The 19,273-nt window shown below is 60.5% G+C and overlaps 1 protein-coding gene across 2 annotated transcripts in view; it reads right to left on the minus strand.

The window, feature by feature from the left end:
- Nucleotides 1–14,955: 14,955 nt before the first annotated feature.
- Gng7 (G protein subunit gamma 7) overlaps nt 14,956–19,273 on the minus strand; it is an 88,450-nt gene continuing 84,132 nt past the window's right edge. For both annotated transcript variants that reach the window (XM_047531330.1, XM_047531331.1), the window contains one exon: nt 14,956–18,870. In XM_047531330.1, the coding sequence (XP_047387286.1) occupies nt 18,745–18,870 (126 nt within the window). In that variant the 3' untranslated portion in view covers nt 14,956–18,744. The remainder of the gene's footprint in view (nt 18,871–19,273) is intronic.

The raw sequence follows: 19,273 nt of genomic DNA on the forward strand, positions 1-19,273 counted from the left end.
AGGGAAAGCCGCATGGTCCTCCCACACGGCCCTCCCCCTCGGCCAGGGGAAGCCAGTGTGTGCACGGGGATCTGCGAAACGCGCCGTCTGGAGAGCGCTCATTACAGCTCCTCCACCGCACCCTCTCGCCAGACTCGGTTGGAGAGGGCGCGGACCAGGTCCTGCCTAGCAGGAGTCCCGGCTTCCCCTTCCTTAAATTGGATAATTGGAGACAGAGGCGGCTGCGCGAGAGAGATCCCCAGGTCAGCGAAATGCCAGGACTTGTCCCCTGGTTTCCCACCTTAGGAGCCCCCCGACTCTCACCAGCGCCTCCTCGGGCGCGTCCTGGGCGCGCAGCCCGTGCGCTCCGGAGCCCCCCGCGCCAGCTGCCGACCCCTCCCGTGCTCGGCTGTGCCAGCCTCCCTCTGGTGCCCGCCAGGCGCGGTGTCTGCGGCCGCCCGTCGTGGGGGGGTCCGCGCCGGCGGCGGCCCCGGCGGCGTCTCCCTCCCCCAGCCCCTGGCGGCGGGCGGCCGGGCCGAAGGCGGGGCGTCTGCACAGACCCTCCTTTTGTGAGCGGCGCCTTCCCCGGGCGGCCTGGCGCGCAGGGCCCGGGCACTGAGCCAGCGCCCGGAATAGCCTCCCTGCCCGCCGCCCGCCCAAAGCCCCGGCGGAGCCGCCTGACCTGCCCGGCCGGGCGCGGGGGGAGACCTCGGCCGCGCGGCGTGGAGCCCCGTTTCGTGCTCAGCCGCACGGTACTGTGGCCGCCACCTAGAACCTACTGTGTGCAGTGCCTCTCCTAAGTACAAACACCCACTGTGTGCAGACCCCTGAATGTGTGGAGGGTCCACTGTGCACAGCCCCTTTCTAGCATGCAAGTCCTACAGTATGCAGACATGCACATACTACATGCAACACCTACTGTGTGCCAGTATCCAGGTGCAAACTCCTGCAGAGAGCAGATGCCCTCAGGCATGCAAACACCTAGTGTGCCCAGACCCTGACACTGAAATGCCCGCTGTGCACAGGCAGACCTTAAATATCCACAATGGCCCAGCCGCTGGCCCATGCCTGTCATCCCAGCGGCTAGGGAGGCTGAGGCAGGAGGGTCTTGAGTTCAAAGCCAGCCTCAGCAAAAGTGAGGCACTATGCAACTCAGTGAGACCCTACCTCTAATAAAATACAAAATAGGGCTGGGGATGTGGCTCAGTGATCAAGTGACCCTGAGTTCAATCCCTGGTACCACTTCCCCACAAAATACCCCTGATGGAGACATCCTGTACTTTCAAACAGCCTCCTCTCTGCAGGCTCATGTGGGTAAAGCCCTCCATGCATGCACTCCTGCGTTCTGACACGCTCCACGCTGCATGTATTTCTCAGTTCCGATGCTCACTGTGGGACTGGAGCACAGTTGAGCAGTAGGGTGTGTGCTGTGCATGGGGGGCCAAGTTCAGTCCCCAGCACAAAAGAGAAAGAGAGGGAGGGAGGGCGGGAGGGAGGGAGAAACTTTACAGGAGAGCCCCCGAACCTGTACACACCCACTGTGCCCAGAAATCCACCCACTCTGTGGAAGTGTGCATGTGCCAATTTGGGAGGGGAGAAGGATGCAGGGCACCCACCCCCTCCAAGGGTCCTTTTTGTGTGCCTCAGTTTACTCCATGTGTGCAATGTGTGTGTCCAAGCCCCATGAAACTAGGTCCCCAAATTTGGGGCAAAAATATCTGGGAAGTACATTCAGACTCTCTTCTGGCCAGAGCCCCTTTGCGGGGCTTCAAGGTGTGGGGCCTATGGGATTGCAAACCCCCTCCTCTTTGTGGGTGAGTGAGGGAGACTTGGGCAAGCAGGGCTGGGGGCTGGACCTCTGGGCCTTCCGGGAAGCCTCGAGGGCAGGTGCAAGGGCAGGCAGTCTCCATGGGCAGGGTGCCAGTCCTTGGCTTCCCTGAAACTGGGCACAGCAGCTGGGAGAGGTTTCCGGCCTGCCCGGCCCCACCTGGCCCTGGGCATTCTCGAAGATGGGCTGGGCTGGTGGGCGGTTATCCAAGCAACAGCCAGGCGCAGCCTGCACATGCCCATACAAAAGCCACAGAGGCCCGTGCACACCTATGCGTGCACGTGTGCAGTCCCATGAGGCACACAGGAGTGAACGCTGCACCCTGCACACCAATGTATGTGCTCATACACACAGGCTCACACTTGTGTGCTGCATATTAACACAATATGCAGGGGCCACGCCCATCCACAGACTCCACAGATACTTTCTGCTTTGCTTACTGTGTCTCTAGTGCTTAACAGTCGGTGCTGGGTAGCTACTTATCTAGTGGACAAGGGTGTGACTACATGGACACATCAATTTGCAAATGTCCACGGAGTGTCTGTTATGCACCAGGCACCTGTACATCTGAGGAAAATGAAAGCATCCTTGGAACCAATGTCCTGAACCTATTCAAAGGGGAGGGGACAAACTCACATCTGCGCACACCTGTGGGTTCTCTGGTGCGTTGGTCAGGAAGCACCTGGGTTCACGTTAGTTCACTCACCTGCAGAAATGAGAGCCAGGTGTCCACACACCTCCTCTCGGGTCAGCACACCATATCTCTTCTTCTCTCCCTCTCTTGGTCTCCCCTCCTGAGGCCACATGCCTCAGGCGTGGTGAGCCCCACACCCCTCCCTGCAAATATTTTCCATTATTTCAGATTCTCCTAAGATTCAGGCTGTTGCCTGTAGAAAACTTCAGACAACGTGCAGTCAGCACTGGCAGGCTGTGCAGGGCGGGGATCCTGGGAAAGAGGTCCCAGACACCCTCAGAAACCTTCCATTTCACAGCAAGGGACACAAGGCCCAGAGAGGGGAGGGTCTTCCTGTGCAGCTGGGAGGGAGGAGGCATATCATGAGAAGTGGATTCCCAGCTTTGTCCTCATTCCCCTCAGCCAGAAGCAGCAGGTTCCCAGGGCCACAAGGGTGGGGACAGGAAGGTGGGGGACCCTGCGAGGAGAAGGCAGGGCAAGCAGAGTGGGAGGGTGGGGTGTTCCTGAGTCCTGGAGACAGACGCAGAGGCGGGCAGGCCAGAGACACCTACCTTGACAGACAGACCGAGAGACATGTGCTCTGGTAGCTGCCAACAAAGACCCAGGCTGGGACACAAGTCATATTTGACTTCCTGTGGAAGACGCCGTTCCCTTCCTCCAGAAGAGAACCCTGCCCTGCTGCCGTGTGTGTGTTTGTGTGGGCTGTGTAGCTGTGTGTTGCATGTGTACATGTAGGTACATGAGCACAGGTTTCTGCACGAACGTGGATGTATTTGTGTTCGGGGTAACTGTGTGTCTGTGTACATATGTGTTTGTTGGAGCCTGTGTGTGTAGCATACCTGTGAATCTGTTTGGGTCCATGTATTTATATGCATGTGTATTGTGTGCATGCACACATTTTATGGGCTTGTGTGTTCCTGTGTTTGTGGGTCTGAAGGTGTGTGTTTTACTGAATGTGTGTGTTGGTGTGGGGGAGAGGGATGCTCCAGGACTCTGGGTGTCCCCGGTATTTATGCCCCAAATTTGGAGATGTAATTTCATGGGGCTTGGGCATTGCACATGCACAATCACAACCCCAAAAGGGGCAACAATAAACAGGCCCTTGTGTTTTGCTCCTTGGCTGTGCAGCAGGCATTTTTAAAAACAACTTACACTTCTTTTTTAAAGATAGGTTTATTAAGGTATAAATCAGAAACAGCAAGTTCACACTTCGAAGTGCACAACTCGATGAGTCTGGACCAAAGACTACATGACACCCATCACACAGAGTGGGCTTTCCAGCTCTGCAGTCCACTCCCTTCCCTTTGTAGGGAGTCCCTCTGGCACCCAGCCTCTGGCCACCACTGACCAGTTCGACCTTTTCCAGAAAATCAGAGAAGCAGAATCAGAATGTGCAGACTGCTTTCCTGCTCCCTCTTCCCTGCTGGGCTGGGGATGGAACCCTGGTCCTCATGCATGCTGGGCAAGCTGGACAACATGCAGCCTCCCAGTCTGTCCCTTCCACTCAGCATACAAGCATGGGGACTCTTGGTGCATGTGTCGTTTGTTCCTTTTCCTCCTTTAAAAGAAGGGCAAACTTCACATACCATAAATTCACCTTTTTCAAGTGTACAGTGCAGTAGTTTTTAGCACATTCACAAAGTTGTGTAAGCCTCACCACTAACACCAGAACATTCCATTACCCCAAAAGGAAAACCCCATTCCCAAGAGCAGTAGTCACGTGGTCCCCTCCCCCAGCCCTGCACTCAGGGACCCACTTCCTGTCCTGGACGTTTCCTATCAATGGAGTCACACGCTGTGGCCTTTGGGGGCTGGCTTGCTCATGGAGATGTCTTCAAGGTTGCTTTGTTCCATCCACCTTGCCTGAACCTCGCTGGGTTCACCGGCTCAGCTATGCACGGAGGTTTGGGACTTTTTCAGCTTTTGGTGACGAGGAAGAGAACCACTACCGGCATCCACCTCCAGGTCTGGGTGCGAACCGAAGTTTTCATTTCTCCTGGATAATTCACGGGCGTGGGTTGCCAGGTCCTAGACTTTACGGTAAGTGCTATTATCAGGCCCACTTTATTCACCAGGAAACGAGCTGCGCACGGGCACCGCCGGCACCCGGACCCTCCAAGCCCGCGCGGACGTGCAAGGCTCCCCTACGCACAGGCAGCACCGAGGTCGTCCTGGACCCACCCAGAGCCGCGCCACGCCCCCGGCCCGCACCGACCGCCGCCGCAGGGGCCTGGAGACCCAGACGCGCTGCAGACACTGCATTTGTCCGTCCTTCCAGCCGACCGTCTGGTCCCGACAGTAATTAGCTCCCAGACTGGCGGGGAGACAGCAGATGAACAGCCTCACAGTCATCGCGGCGGCCCCACGCCCACAGGCCACGGGCACCTGCAGGGCGACGGTGGTGGGGCCGGGAGCGGCGGGTGCGGCCGCGGAGCCAGGCCGCGCGCGCTCCCGGGGCCGCGGCGCGGAGGACGCCCCGCCCCGCCCCGCCTGCGCGGGCGGAAGCCCCGGACGGGGGCGCTGGCGTCACGGGTCTCACGGGCCCCGCGCCGCCCGGGATTCCCTGGCGCGGGAGGCCGTGACGCGGCGCCGGCCTGCGTCGGCCGCGAGGGGAGGCTGGACCCGGGCCGGATGACATCAGCCCCTTGCGTTACCCGAGCCGGCCTGCGGGCGGGGGGGGGGGGGGACTTGGAGAAATGAAAGTGACACGGATCTCTGTGCAGTGACAACACGGGCAGAGCGCTCAGGACGGGTTGGGCCGCGGGTGAGCCTCGTGACTCCCCATTTCACGGGAAGCGGAGGCCCGGGCACTTGCACGCCTCCAGGGCTCAGGCCTCCTCTCCGCAGGGCGTGGTGGCCAGAGGTAGCGCATCCTTCTTCCGAGGCTTCTGGAATCCAGACCCCTGCCCGCTCGTCACCCAGACAGAGCCTGTGGGTGTCCTGTGCCACCCAGCCAGCCGGGAGCTGAAGCCAGATCTGTCCACACTGTGGGTCTCGCCCCACCTCTGGCCTCTGCGGTGGTCAGAGGCGGTGCCCGCGCCCGGGCCAGGGCGCCCGCGCTGCCCGGCGGGGTGTGCCCACCGGCGGCCTTTGTGCGGACGCCAAGGCTAACAGACTAAATATAGCCTGGGAGGAGGCTCGGGCTATTTTTAGCCTGGGCAGCTTGGGCCCCGAGCGATTCCCAGGTCGGCAGCCCGGGGCTAGGACCTTAGAGGAGCGAGAAGGGGCGGCTCCACTTTCCAGGATAGGCCAGCCAGCCCCCAACCCTGGGAGGATTGTTGCGGGGAAGGCCAAAAAGGGCCTCGGGGAGGGGTGGCCCGCGCCACCTTTCCTCGGCCGCCCCTCTCCGGCCGCCAGCCCGCCCTGGCCTTTTGTTCCGCTGGGAGGCTGCCTTCTATTTTGGGAAGGTGCTGGAATAATTTCCCTGGCTATTTTTAGTCCGTTTGGGGATTCCTCCACCCTGGCCGCCCGCCCCGCCTCTCCTCCTCCTTCCTGTCCTCTTGCTCCTCCCCGCTGACCCATGGCTGGCCTCGCACAAAACCGGGCTGGCAGGGACATCCAGCCTGGGGGCAGCCCCAGGGTGGGGAGACCCCCATATCTCCTGGTAAGGGTAAGGGAAGATTTCAAGGGCTGCCCACGTTCCAGGCCAGCGAGACATTCCAGTCTCGGGGAATCCAGGGCTGCCTCACACCTGAATTCTGCCTGGCGGCAGGGTGGGGCTCCCCACTCTGACCTTTCACCTCCTTTCTGGGTTGTCCCGTGTCTGCTTGCAGATCAACAGATCTAGACCTTGGCACGCATCCCTTGCTGGGGGTTCTGATGCCCGGGTGGGAAGAGCTGGGTGGTGAGGATAAACTGGCGCAGAGAGGGTGCTTGGGCTGGGGCACGCGGTTGGCTCCTTCCTTGACGGTTTCATTTCCTTGCACTCTCCCCCCCTTCACAGCTGGATAACCCTGGGGCAGTCACTTCACGCCCGGCCTCCTTTCAGGAAACAGGGTAGGAGTCACAACAGAGTGAGTCTGCGAATGACTTTAAGATCCTAGAACGAGACCCTGGAGGTGGCTGGAGCTGGTCCCAGGGAGGACGCTGAGTCGGCCTGGCTGAAGCCGAGGGACCTCCTCACTCCTCATCTCCGTGAGGCTGGCAGAGCCACCCCAGGGTACAGATCAGGAAGCTGAAGCCCTGGAATGCTTTCGAAGGCCCAGGGTCTTATGACAGATGACACATGGGAGGCCAACACAGGCTCCTGACTCTGGGCTCTGACCCACGCTGTATTCCAGAGCTGCCTTTTGTATTCTTTCACCATCCCTTCTCTCATTCAGCAAATATTTTCTGGGCACCGTATGGGTTTCCCATGGCTGCCCTGACAAATCGCCACCAACGTAGTGGCTAAAAATAGCACAATTTATTCTCTTACAATCCGGCTGTCAGAAGCCCATAATCAACCTCACTAGGCTGAAACCAAGATGTGGGCAGGGCTGGTCCATCCCGGAAGCTCCGAGGGAGAATCTTGGTCCCCCTTCTCCAGCTTCTGGAGGAGCCCCCATCCCTCAGCCCACGGGCCCTTCCCACCTCTGATTCTGATCCTCTGGCCGTGGTCCTGCGTACCCTCACCTGTGTACTGGCTAGGTGACCTAGCTGAATTCCTACCACGCCCTAATCTCACTCATCTTTGAGGACAGGATTGCTGAAGGACAGAAGTCCCTCTTCATGTGGGCTGGATATAAGTGACGGCCAGAGAGGCCACCAGACCAGGCCTGACTTCATCATAGCCCCATGTGCATGCCAGATGACCCCCGTCCATCATGGCACTGGACAGGTGCCATGATGACCACTGGGACGATCCGCAAAAGGAGCAGAGAGGTGGCACCTGAAGTCCAGTAAGGCCATGAGATCCTCCTCTTTGTCAGCCTCTCTCCCCTCATTATTTATTACCTACCTCTGAGACCTCCCCACCCCTAAGGGGCGGGAAGATGACTTGCAAGCTCTTCTCCCACTTTTCCTTTTCTTGGCCAAAAATAAAAGTCTCCTTCACTGCCCTGTCATGCTGGGTCTCGTTACTGGTTCCATAATCGGAGGTGAAAGGACCCAGCCTTTGGGGTCCAAAATTGGCAGCAGATTCTGCAGGCGCTGCAGGGCAGGGCTCGCTCTCTGCCCCGGGAGGCACCCACAACCCTCCACTCGGGCCCCTCCATCCTCAGAGCCAGCCTTACAGTGTCTTCCGGTCTTTCTCAGATGGCCCCTCCTCTATGGAGAGGACACAGTTACAAGGCTTGCGCCTTCGGGGAAACTGAGGCAGTGTGAGGATCCCAGCCTCTTTAAAGCCCCATTCTTGCGATCGAGTCAGAAAGATTTCAGACATGTCACTAGGAGTCACAGGGATAGGAAGAGGGAAAGGGGACACTCCCAAGGGAGAGAGCGGGTCCTCTCAGAAAAGGGAGGGACACTGTACATCTCCTGCACTCCAGTTGGATGTGGGATCCCAGAGAAGTTTCCGGAGAGCTCAGGCCCACCTGTTGACTTTTGACTGACAGCAAGATGACATCAGACTTTCAAGTCCCCACTGCCATGACAACTCTAGGTCACTTTGGCCCCCACTGACCGGTTCTAACTGGATCCTTAACCACGGATTCTTACGGATTTCATGGTTAGGAGGAATTATCCTTATCTCCCTGAGTTTCAGGATCCGGTCTGTGAAAAGCCACAAAGATCTCCCCCTTCAGGGTATTTGGGTTCCTCTTATCAACATTATTTTGGGACTATATTTCTCCTGCAGATAACAGGTAGTTTGCTGAGGAATGTGACACAGCCTGTCCACTAAACCAGGCAGGGCTGCAGGTAAATTGCTTCTTGGAAAAGAAAGCATGTGGGGGTCAGCAGAGTGGGCCCCGTTTCATAGAATTCTTCCCTTGACCTCGTGTTCCCACCACTGGTGTCTGTCCCCACCCCCGCGCCCCCATCTCAGTGTCCTTAACTTACAAACTCTGTAAAACATCCCGCAGAGTCTGTGGATCAGAACAGGGGATCCGTGGGTGGCCATTATTCAGCCCCCTGCAGCTTCCTTTTTCAGGAGACCCTGCTGGGTGCTGGGGAGAGGAACGAAACCTGAGGGGTGCCTGCTGTCCGGGAGGTGACCTTTGCAGGACGGAGATCAGCATGAAAACGTGGTCACATAATAGACGAATGCTTACGAGCAGGTTCCTGAGGAAGATATGAGACAGTTAGATTTGAATCTTTTTTTGTGGTGCTGGTGATTGAACCCAGGGCCTGAGCGTGCAAGGCAAGCACTCTACAACTGAGCTACATCCCAGTCCCAATTCTGAATCTTGATAACAAGTAATTTTTAGTGTGCCATGTCATATTTAGAAAATAACTTACACTAAAAGTTTTAGTATGCCTCATTTAAAATTTGAATCATACTAAAAATAGCTGTATATTACTCCAATGTGAGTAGACCACATTATAACTTACCACAGAAGGGACTTAATCAGAAGTAATGAATTGCCTCAGTTGCCTCACACTGCAACTAACCACGGGGTGGCAAGTGGGCACAGGGCTCAGTCCTGCGGCCACCCTGTAATCCCAGCTGCTCCGGAGGCTGAGGCAGGAGGATAGGGAGTTCAAAGCCAGCCTCGGCCAAAGCGAGGTGCTAAGCAACTGAGACCCTATCTCTCAATAAAATGCAAAATAGGGCTGGGGATGTGACTCCGTGGCGGAGTGCCCCTGAGTTCAAACCGAAAAAAAAAATAAAAGAAAGTGGGCACAAATACAGAGGAGCCGCAGGATGCGCAAGGCTCCACCCCTTGCGCCTGCACATACGTATCCTGCCTTTAGCGTCAGGGGCACTGGACCAATCAGCAGCCGAGTCTTGGGGTCTGGTTCTGAGGCCCCACCCACCGCCTCTCTCCAGGGGCTTCTGCGCAGCCGCACAGGCCGGAGCCTCATGAGGGGCGGAGCTTCGCCCTGGTTTCCCGCGCAAACGCCCAGTCAGCCCTCCGGACTCCTCACGTGTGCCCAGGACCTGTCCCCTGACCCCTCGAGTGGTCCTTAGGTCACCGGGCTCCGCGTCCCCAGGCCACGTCCCCTGGCGCCCCAGGCAGGGTCTGAGGTGCCAAGACCAGCCAGGCCCCTTCGGGGAAAGAGCGGGTCCTCGCCTTTCGCAGAAAGAGGCGGACGCCCTGCTCGGCCCGCGGTGCTCTTCGGAGAAAAGAGCCGGAAGCAGGGAGGCGGAAGTGGGCGCCCAGCGGCCCGCGGGAGGCGGGCTGCTCAGGGGCCTCCTTGGAGCGCCCTTCCCTGCTCGCCGGCAGCGACCCTGGTGGCTGGCCCTGGGTTTTGATTTTTTAGAACCCGCCTTCCTCTGCAAGTCGCTTGGCCCGACACCGCTTCTGCGCCAGCACTGGTGGCGGGGTGGGAGGAGAGCCAGGAGCAGATGGGAAGGGTCGGCTCGGCTTTTGGCAGGAAATGCTCCTGGAATTCAGAAGAAAGCCAACGTCATTTTTAATGCCAGACGCCAGCCGGATGTCCAGCGCATTGCAGAATCTTAAGACCATCAGCCAGTTTCGTTGAATGCTTATTATTTACATCCCCCTTATTGGCTTCCTTCACAACAGCCTGGGCGACCGTGGTCATCTTCCTCTTAGAGACCAGGAAATGCAGAGAAGGAGTCACACCTTGTTGGGAGTCCCACGGCTGAGTTGGGGGCACAACCTGCTTTGCCTGTCGCTGGTTGATTTTGCTGCCTCTTGTATGAATAATTTCACGGGCCCTCCGACTGCTCCTGAGCTACCTCGCTGCCACCCTCTGGCAACCGTAGGAAGACGGTGGGCTCTGACCCTGGGGCACCTCTCCCAGGCGGAGATGGCTTCTGAAAGTAGAGGGCTTCCCAAGCCCTTCCAAGCTGGGTGTTTCCAAGAGTGCTGGTCAGGAAGGAGACCAGACAAGAGGGCACGCCCCCGTCGCCCTGCTCCAGGTGGCTGCTCCACGGGTGGCCAGGATGAGGCTGGCAGATAGACACGACAGCCGTGTGGGGACCAGGGCTGCTTCCGCCACTTCCTGTCCTGGGATGTTGCCGACGCAGCAGTTCCTGAACCCAAGGATGGGGCTTTGGCTTTCTTTCCCCCAGCCCACCTGCTACACGGCCCTCAGATGGGCGCCTGACCCTGTAGTGTGCGCCGAGGTTCCCATGAGACTTTAGACCCTGGTCTGGGAACACCTCCTTTCCAGAGGCGGCTCCATGCGCTTGAAGTGGGGAGGGTTGTTCAGGGGGGACTTTGCACAGTCCTCTGATCTCGGGGTGGGGTGGGCGGGGCACCTCCTGGAAGGGCAAGCAGAGCCTTTTCTGGGGCAGGCGCTCATCTTTCTCCTTAAGTTGATCTCTTCCCTGTCATTTCAGACTTTAGGGGCGTCCCCGTGACTCGCTGCAGAGTCCCAGGGCTGCCCGATCTGATTCCGCATCTCGCTGGGGTCGGACGGAGTTGGAGACAGCGGTGGGATGGCCTGTGGGCCAGAGGGACCTGGAGTGAGGAGCAGAGCTGGATTAGGACCCAGGAGGAGCGCCTCTGTCCCCAGATGGGGGTCCTGGCGAGAAAGGAGTGGCTGCGTCCCCCTAGGGCTCCAGGGAGGCCGCCCCCGCTTTCCGCTGAGAGCTGCTGCGGAGGCCCCCCAGGTGGGAGTTCTTTGCCTGTCTCTGGATCCCTCGGGGAGGCCGGACCCCACCCCAGGAGGGAGGGAGCTGGCCGGCCGCGAGGGTCTGAGGAGAGGGAAGGGCCCACGGAGGAGGGAGCTGGCTTCAGGCAGCCCGAGGGAAGGTCTGCTTCGCCCTTCCTTTCGTCCACTTCCGGAGGCCACTTCTAACCAGCGTGAAGGAAGCGCGCGGGGCTGCTGCGGGCATGGCCTCGTCTGACAGCGGGTGAGGAGTAGGTCCTTGCCTCTGGCCCTTCCCACCACCCAGCAGCGGCACAGTGCCCGGTGGGCCCCGCGGGCGTCATCTGGGAGGTGACAGGCCCTCCCCCAGTCCTCTGAGGGCCTTCTTTGCTGCGCAGGGGCAGCTGTCCGTCCCTTCTCATCAAGCCCAGCCCAGGCCACTGGGGCTGCTGGCCGGGGGTTTGGCCCCATGGGTGTGTGGGCCCCATGACAGTGTTGCCAGAAGGTCCCGCCAGCGCCCTCTGCCCTCCCCAGCCTGGCACCCTCGACCTCAGTTCTGCCTGAGCCTTTGCAGGTGGCGTGTCTTCCTCCTCGCTCTTCCGTGCTCCTCGCCTGTGCCCGCCTCCCTCCACCCCAGCTCTGTCCCCTCCTCTGACCCTCAGCAGCTGCTTCCCTCTGTCCAGGCCCTGTGAGGACATGGGCACCAGAGGAGCAGGACGGCCCTGCTCGAGGTCCCCTACTAATGCCACCTGCAGAGGCCCGTCACCCATCCCAGTTCCGGGGTAGGATGCCCAGGCCTGTGGGCTGCTTCCTGCCCACCACGCTGCCGGCTGCTCCTTCTGAGCCCATGTCCTGTGAAGGCCTCGCACCGTCCGGTGTCTGTCCCTCGTCCCGTGTGGTGCTGTTGGTGGGCTCCCTTCTGCGGCCTGCGGCCTGCGGTCTGCGGCTGGGAGGACCCGTGGCCCCTGCTGCCAACAGCCAGGTGGTCCCAGCTTTGATGCTCGTGAGGAGAGTGGCTCCTTCCAAGGCTTTCGGGGCCCTTTGGACTCCCTTGGGTCAGAGCCCACAAGCCAGCCAGCAGCGAGCTGCCCGCCGTCTTGGGCCAGCTGGGCCCGTCCCAGGGAGCTGCAGCCTCCCTGGGCGCCAGGGTGCTTCCCAGCACAGGCTCCCCTGCCCCCCAGCACCACCCTCCAGCCTGAGTCCCTCAGGGGACCTTTTGTTCTCTTCTTCCTGTTTAAATGGTAAACTACAGGACAGCAAAGTGACCATTTTACCCATTTTTAAGTGCAGAGTTCAGTGACACTCAGGTGTGTCACAGGGCCATGGCGCCCTCCCCACCATCTCCAGAATGCTCAGCTCCCCGTGGACACCAGCTCCATGCCTCCCTCCTCTGGCCCGGGGCTCGTGTTGATTGCTGACCAGGGTGTGGGCCCTGGGCCCCTCAGGCTGCGTTCACTGGGTTCACGATCTGCTGTCACCGTCTAGAAATCCTCAGTCGTGTTCTGGGAAGGTGCCCTGCATTCGTTTTCTATGGAACCCTGTGGGTGGCGGCCACTGCTGCCCCGAGGTCCTGCTGCCTCTGCGGAGCCTCTTGGTCTACTCTGCTCGGCCCTGGGCCAGGTCACAGGTGCATCCTCTGCCCCGGGCAAGGCCTCTGTACTTGGCAACCTTGCCCCGGCAGAGCAGGGCAACCCCTACCACTGGGGAGCCAGGCGCCTCTCCTCCCCGCGTCCCCACCAGCCTGGCCGGGATGCCGCCTGGGGGTGGACCGCGCTCTCCAAGCCAGGCTGGCTCCACCACACCTCCAAGCCTCCCCTCCCTCTGGCTCTGCTGCACGGTTCACCCGGACCCTCCAACTGGCCCTGCCCCCAGGGAACCCAGGCTGCGGTGAACTCTAAACAACCCCGGACCTGTGGGTGTCACCTCATGGGGCGGAAGTGATGGGATCAAGTTATGGACCCAGGGCCCAGGATCACCCCGGGGTCCTCATGAGGAGGCAGCAGAGCAGTCAGGGAGCCCGGAAGGCACTGCGCTGCTGGCTCTGGACTCTCCCTGGGCCTCGGGAGGTGCAGGCTGAGGCAGGAGGATTTGAGGCCAGGCTGGGCAACTTAGTGAGACTGTCTCGAAATTAAAAAAGTGAAGTGCTGGCATGTGGCTCTGGGTCCAGTCCCAACACCAACACCAAAACCACCACAGCAGATGAGCACAATCTGGTCCCCTGGAGCGTCCTCAGCCAGAGCAGGAGCGGGGGACCGCTGCAGCGTGGACGGACACAGGGACCTTGTGCTCGGTGAGAGCCAGACACACAGGGCACAGGTGGGACCCATGCAAGAGGGTCCAGGACCTGTTGGTGGGTGCGGGACTCGGGAGGGGCAGGGGCGAGGGCGACTTTATGGGGATAGGGCTTCTCTTGGGATGATGGAATGTTCTAGAACTAGATGGTTGTGATTTCATGACTACTAAATTTTCATTGTATTTTATTTTCTTGGTACCAGGGATTGAACCCAGGGGCACTTGACCACTGAGCCACATCCCCAGTCCTTTTTATTTTATTGAGACAGGGTCTTGCTAAGTTGTTATAGGGGCTCACTAAGTTACTGAGGCTGACCTTGAACTTGTGGTCCTCCTGCCTCAGCCTCCTGAGTTGAAAGGGAGACTTTTATGTTTTGTGATTTCTAAATTTAAAATGATAAACATTTCAAAGGCTGCACATATCCAAGTCTGTGACTGTAAATCACAGTAAAATAAACCATGGCTGGCTCTTGCCTGCATTTCAGGTTGGTTTTATGAGTTGTCTGCTCACAGAAGTAGACATTCCTTGGGCTTCTCACACAATCCCTAGGAGGCTCTCGCCTGCCTGGAGGTCTCTGGCAAATGTGACGGCTCGGCTCATATCTTCTTGCCCCGCCAGCAGGGAACCTAACAGCTTTTGTTAATCTGGATGAATTTTGAGGCAAAAAGATATCATTTCAGTAAATTATCAGTCAATACTTTAAATTTTTTGATTTTATTTTTGGTACTGGGGGTTGAACCCACGGGTGCACTACCAGTGAGCTATGCCCTCATCTCTTTTATTTTTTATTTTGAGACAGGGTCTCACTAAATTGCAGAGTCTGGCCTTGAACTTGCATCCTCCTGCGTTGGTCTCCCAAATTTCAGGGATCATAGGTGCAGCCACTGTGCTGGGCTAGTAAACACTTTTTTTTAAAAAAAGTATCTTTTTAGATGTTAAGAGACTTTTATTTTATTCATTTATTTATACGTGGTGCTGAGAATCAAACCCAGTGCCTCACACGTGCCTCAAGTGAAGACTTTTTGATATGTTCCCTGCACATATTCTAGGTCTATCTACTGGATTCTTAGCATTTTCCTTCTAATTTTTAGGAACTGTTTTTTTTTTTGGGGGGGGGTGAGTACTGGGCATTGAATTCAGGGGCACTCAGCCACTGAGCCACATCCACAGCCCTATTTTGTGTTTTATTTAGAGACAGGGTCTCACCAAGTTGCTTAGTGCCTTGATTTTGCTGAGGCTGGCTTTGAACTCTGGATTCCTCCTGCCTCAGCCTCCCAATGCCAGGTGTGGCCCCCTGCTAGGAACTTTTTTATTGTGGTAAAATGTGCTTAATGCAAGATTGGCCATGTCACAGGTTTAAACGCGCAGCTCAGAGGCAGGGAGCAGTGTCCCCCCCACCTCCAGAATGTCCCACCTCCCCACACAGCTTTGCCCCTCAGAACTGACTTCTGCCCCTCGCAGCCGGGCTCCTCCGTGCCGCTTCCTGTCTGTGGACCCGACTCCAGGGACCTCCCGGGGGTGCCGCAGCCTGCGTCCCTTGGGCCTGCCTCTGCCGGGGTGCCAGTCCTCAGGCCTGTCCATGCGGCAGTGGGACTCGGCCTGTGCCTCCCTCCCGTGCTGAGCAGGCTTCCTCCCAGGGAGCTGCCCACGATCCTGCAGGTGGACACTGGGTTCTGCTGTCGAGTGCTGCGCTCTGCCAGGGTCGCTGTCTCCCCTGAGCTGCCGTCTGCCTTTTGATATGTTGGGAACGATCTCTACGTTGTGGAAAGCGCACGTGTTCTACACAAAAACTCCCCACTCGGTGGCCGGCATGGCCCCTTCGAGGAGCTGATCTTGAACCTCTTGGTGGCTGTGGCGGGCCCTGGCTTGCGGCGCCTCTGGCCCTGGAGTCAGACTTCGGCATCCAGAGTGGGGTCTGTGGGTAGGCACTCGAGGGCAGGTGCAGCGGGACGATGGCACCTTCCCACCCCCGATCCATGTGGAACCAACTGTCCTGGGCAGGCCAGGAGCCCAGGGTGCACCAGGTGGGCAGGGTCCCCGAGCAGCCCGCTCCCTACGGACCTGAGAGACCTGAGAGCCCACTGGGGCCCGTGGTGCTCCTTTGTGTGTCCGGCTGGAGGGCTGCTGCCCGGCCTTCCTAGTGACGCCCAGCGGCCACCCCTGGCCCAGCCTCGGCCAGGGAGGGAGGAGGGAGGGAAGAGCTGGAGCCGTGGGGAAAAGGGTCAGGGAGCCTTTTATTGTGTGCGAATTCACTCTGGGGAAGGAGGGTCCGCAGGGTGTCAGACACTGCGGGAATGGGGTGCCACGCCTGGGATCTGAGAGGGCGGGAACCACGGACGTCGCACGCAGAGCTGGCAGCTGCTGGGGCGGGCAGTCTTCGTCCTGGGGCGTTGGCAGCAGAGTCCAGGACGGGAGAGGAGCCGGCCTCCGTGTCCCCAAGCTGCGAGCTGACTGGGCCTCGGGGCGCTTGGCAGGGCCAGGGCTCAGTGCTTCGCCGCCGGCCCCGGGCTGGAGCAGGGCCTGACGCCTGGTCCTGCCCCGTATCCAAGCCGGGGCAGGTGGACTGGGCCAGCTGAGGGCCAGCCTGAGGAGCTGGGATGAGCTGCCTGGGGGCCGAGCGTCTGCCCGGAGGAGGCCACCGCTGGACCATCAAAGGGACGGGGCAGAAAGAAAGACAAGCACCTGCTGTCTGCCACCCTGGAAGCCAGAGGTCACGGCTGAGCCACTGCCCTGGGGGTCACCTTTGGGGACTGTGGGGAGGGGTGTGTCCTAGTTCCTTCTGAGTGAGGGAGGAGAAGGGCCAGGACCACTGGAGATTCCCTGGATGGGGACTGGACAGGCCGGCCAGGTGCAGGGGCCCCTCCAGCGGGCACAACATGGCTGGACACCTGGAGCAGGCTGGAGAGAGCGCTGCCCTTCTGGGGCAGGTGCGCGGTGCCGGGCTTTCCGGAAGCTCTTCTCCCTGACACACTAGAGGGGCCCTGGAAGTGCCCAGGGAGGACCTGCGTCCGTGGGGGGCATTTCCCAGAGGGAAGCACAGGCAGCAGCCGGCCGAGCGCCCGGGCTGCTGTGGGAGGCTGTCGCCTCGAGAGTCACCTGAAGGGTCAAGAAAGAGGCCCCAGCGCAGAAGGACACTCAGGCTGCTTCCAGTCACCACCTCCCGGAGGCCCAAACTCGTGGGCAATGGTGACCAGGCTTGGGGACAGGGCAGTGGCACCTGGAGGAGGAGTCTGCACAGACGCAAGATGGCCAGCTCAGGGAGGGCGGCTGACACCTGGCTTGTGGGCAGCCTGTCCCCGCTCCAGGCCTCAGTTTACTAGAAGGCATGTCCGGCCGGGTGCAGGGACTCTGGGGCTGTGGATGGGGGCGGCCCCTGGCCAAGGAATCCCCGTGAGGCTGAGCCCCAAAGCTCAGTTAACCCGGCGCCCTCAGCCCAGGGGTCCCAGCTGCCCAGCCCCTGTCCACCCGGCAGCTCCCCTGGGGTCACAGCTGTGGGGACACCAAGTGGGGCTGGCTTGGAGGTCTGCGTGCCCCTGTCCCTCTGCCCTGGCAGGGCGAGTGGGAGGGAGAGGGGTTTGGCCATGGGGTGCTGCTGACGCCGGCCTCAGGTTCTACTGTCCTCGTGGGAGCCTGGTGGCTGGGGGCCTGGACAGTGGGGCTGAGGAGGAGGGACAGCCATGCAGGATGCCACACGTGCTCCAGGATCAAGGCTTCTTTTGAGGAGAATTGGGTGCACTGTTCCTGGGGACCCAGCCGGCCAGGCTGGGGCAGGGCCGTCCCACTGGAAAGCAGTCCCTGCCCCGCCTGCCTTGCAAGCTGCTCCCGCTTCAGAGGTGCCCCGAGCCCGGGGGCTCCTGGGATGTGCTGCTGCCCTTCCTGCCACGCCTGGAGCCTCGGGGAGGCCGGCCTCCTCTTCCAGCAGCCTCAGGTTTGTGCAGCCGGGTCCCCACGTCCCTGGCCTCCTGGACCAGCCACAGAGAGCCGGGTGCGGGGAGAGGCCTGGCCCTGAGCCTGGACCCTCCGGGAGCCAGCCCGGGGAGGGCCTGGAGGGCTGCTCGGGTCCCACTGTCTCCTGACCTGCGTCCGCCCAGTGCTTCTCCTCTGGCCCAGTCGAGGAGGCCTTGGCACCTGCCCTGGGGTGGGCTGCGTGGGGAGGGCTGGGGTCATGGGGCTGTTGGCCCTGCTCTTCGGGCCTGGGACCGTCCAGGCCCACACAGCCGGGTCACCGTGCAGCCCATTGGCTTTCTCTGCCCTGCTTCTAGGCCCGGGTGGGGCGGGGCGGGCAGCTCCCAGGTCCAGGGCCGCGAGGGGAGTGGCCACAGGCAGCTCGGGGTGTGTGCGGCCTCTCCTGCCTGCTCTGGCCACTGTCCTTGTGACGTGGCAGAGCCCCCGTTAGAAAGCCCCCTGCCCCTTGACACCTGGAACTTCCAAGGCTGCTGGGAGGTGGGGCGGATGGACCCTGGCCCTGGGCCTCCCACCCGCACTCCAAAGGTCGCGGGTTCCTGGGGGCGGGAAAGCTGAGCGGCTGCTGCCCCGTCCGGGACCAGAGCCTGGACTCCGAGAGCCCTCAAGCCACTTGGTGGTCTCTGGGCAGTCTTCACAGGCCGCAGTGCCTGGGGCCACAGCCTGCACTTCTGTCTGAAAAATGGCCAAGGTGAGCGGGGAAGTGGCCGACCCAGGGGAGCCCCCGCCGGCACACCCAGGGCCTGCTCACTGCAAAGCCAGCTGCATGGGCGTCCCTGCTGCCACCCCTGCGAGCCCCCCAAACCTGTCTGATGCACGGGCCCAGGGACAGCCTGTGGCCACACGGAGGAGTGTACGTTTCAGAGATGAGCCTCTCCCACCCGGAAGTCCACCTGTCCATCCCTCCCACAGCTCAGTGTGGGTCACCGCGGGTCAGACGCGGGTTTCAGCAGTGGGGAGTAATACTGCTCTAGATGGGAAGGAGGAATGTTCCCCCAGTGTCATGATGTCACCCTCAGCCCACCCATGTGACCTCTGGTTACAATGCAAGCCGTATCCTAGCAGCCCAGCGTGGACTTTTTGCAAATGCGCAATCTGGAGAGAACTGCTGCCCGGACAGGCCCCGCACCTGTAGCCAGCTGCCTCGTGGCCTCTGCTGGGCCCGACAACAGAGGGTCCTGGAGAGGGGCGGCCGCGGCGCTGGGGCCCGTCCAGTGGCGATGGCGGGCTGTGAATCCAGCTTGACCTGGAGGGGCCACTACCCCCACCTGGGCAGTGCAGGCCCCCCGGTGTCTCAGAGCTGTGGGGACGCAGAGCGTGGCTGCACTGTCTGGCCGGGGACCACTACAGGATGACACAGGGCTTCTTGTCCTTGAAGGGGTTCTCGGAGGCTGGGACGCCCACCAGCAGCGGGTCGCTCCTGGCGTGCTGCTCACAGTAGCTCATGAGCTCCGAGGAGGCTTTGGAGACCTGGGTGGGGGCACAGGAAGGGCAGGTCAAAGGGACGGGCACAGCGCGGCCAGACAGCCAAGCGTCCCTGGAGGAGCGGGCACACAGGCGGCCTCGCCCACCGGGAGCCACCAGCAGGGCGAGGTGACAGCTGCGGCGTGGACGGGCCTGAGGCCCGGGTGCTCAGTGAGAGGCAGACACAGGCCACAGGGTGGGACCCGGTGATGGGAGAGCCCAGGCCAGGGGTCCAGAGGTGGGATGCGGACAGGCAGGTGCAGGGCTGTGAGGGATGGGGGTTCTGGCGGGGGACGGAGGTGATGCCGCACGGGGCTGTGAAATGATCAGTGTCACCAAAGGGGCTGCCCGCCCGCACGCGAGGCCCGTCCCTGGAACAGGCACAGAAACAAGCAGCACCCGTGGCAAG

This window comes from Sciurus carolinensis, chromosome 17, assembly GCF_902686445.1.
Source record: "Sciurus carolinensis chromosome 17, mSciCar1.2, whole genome shotgun sequence".
In the NCBI taxonomy this organism is placed as follows: Eukaryota; Metazoa; Chordata; class Mammalia; order Rodentia; family Sciuridae; genus Sciurus; species Sciurus carolinensis.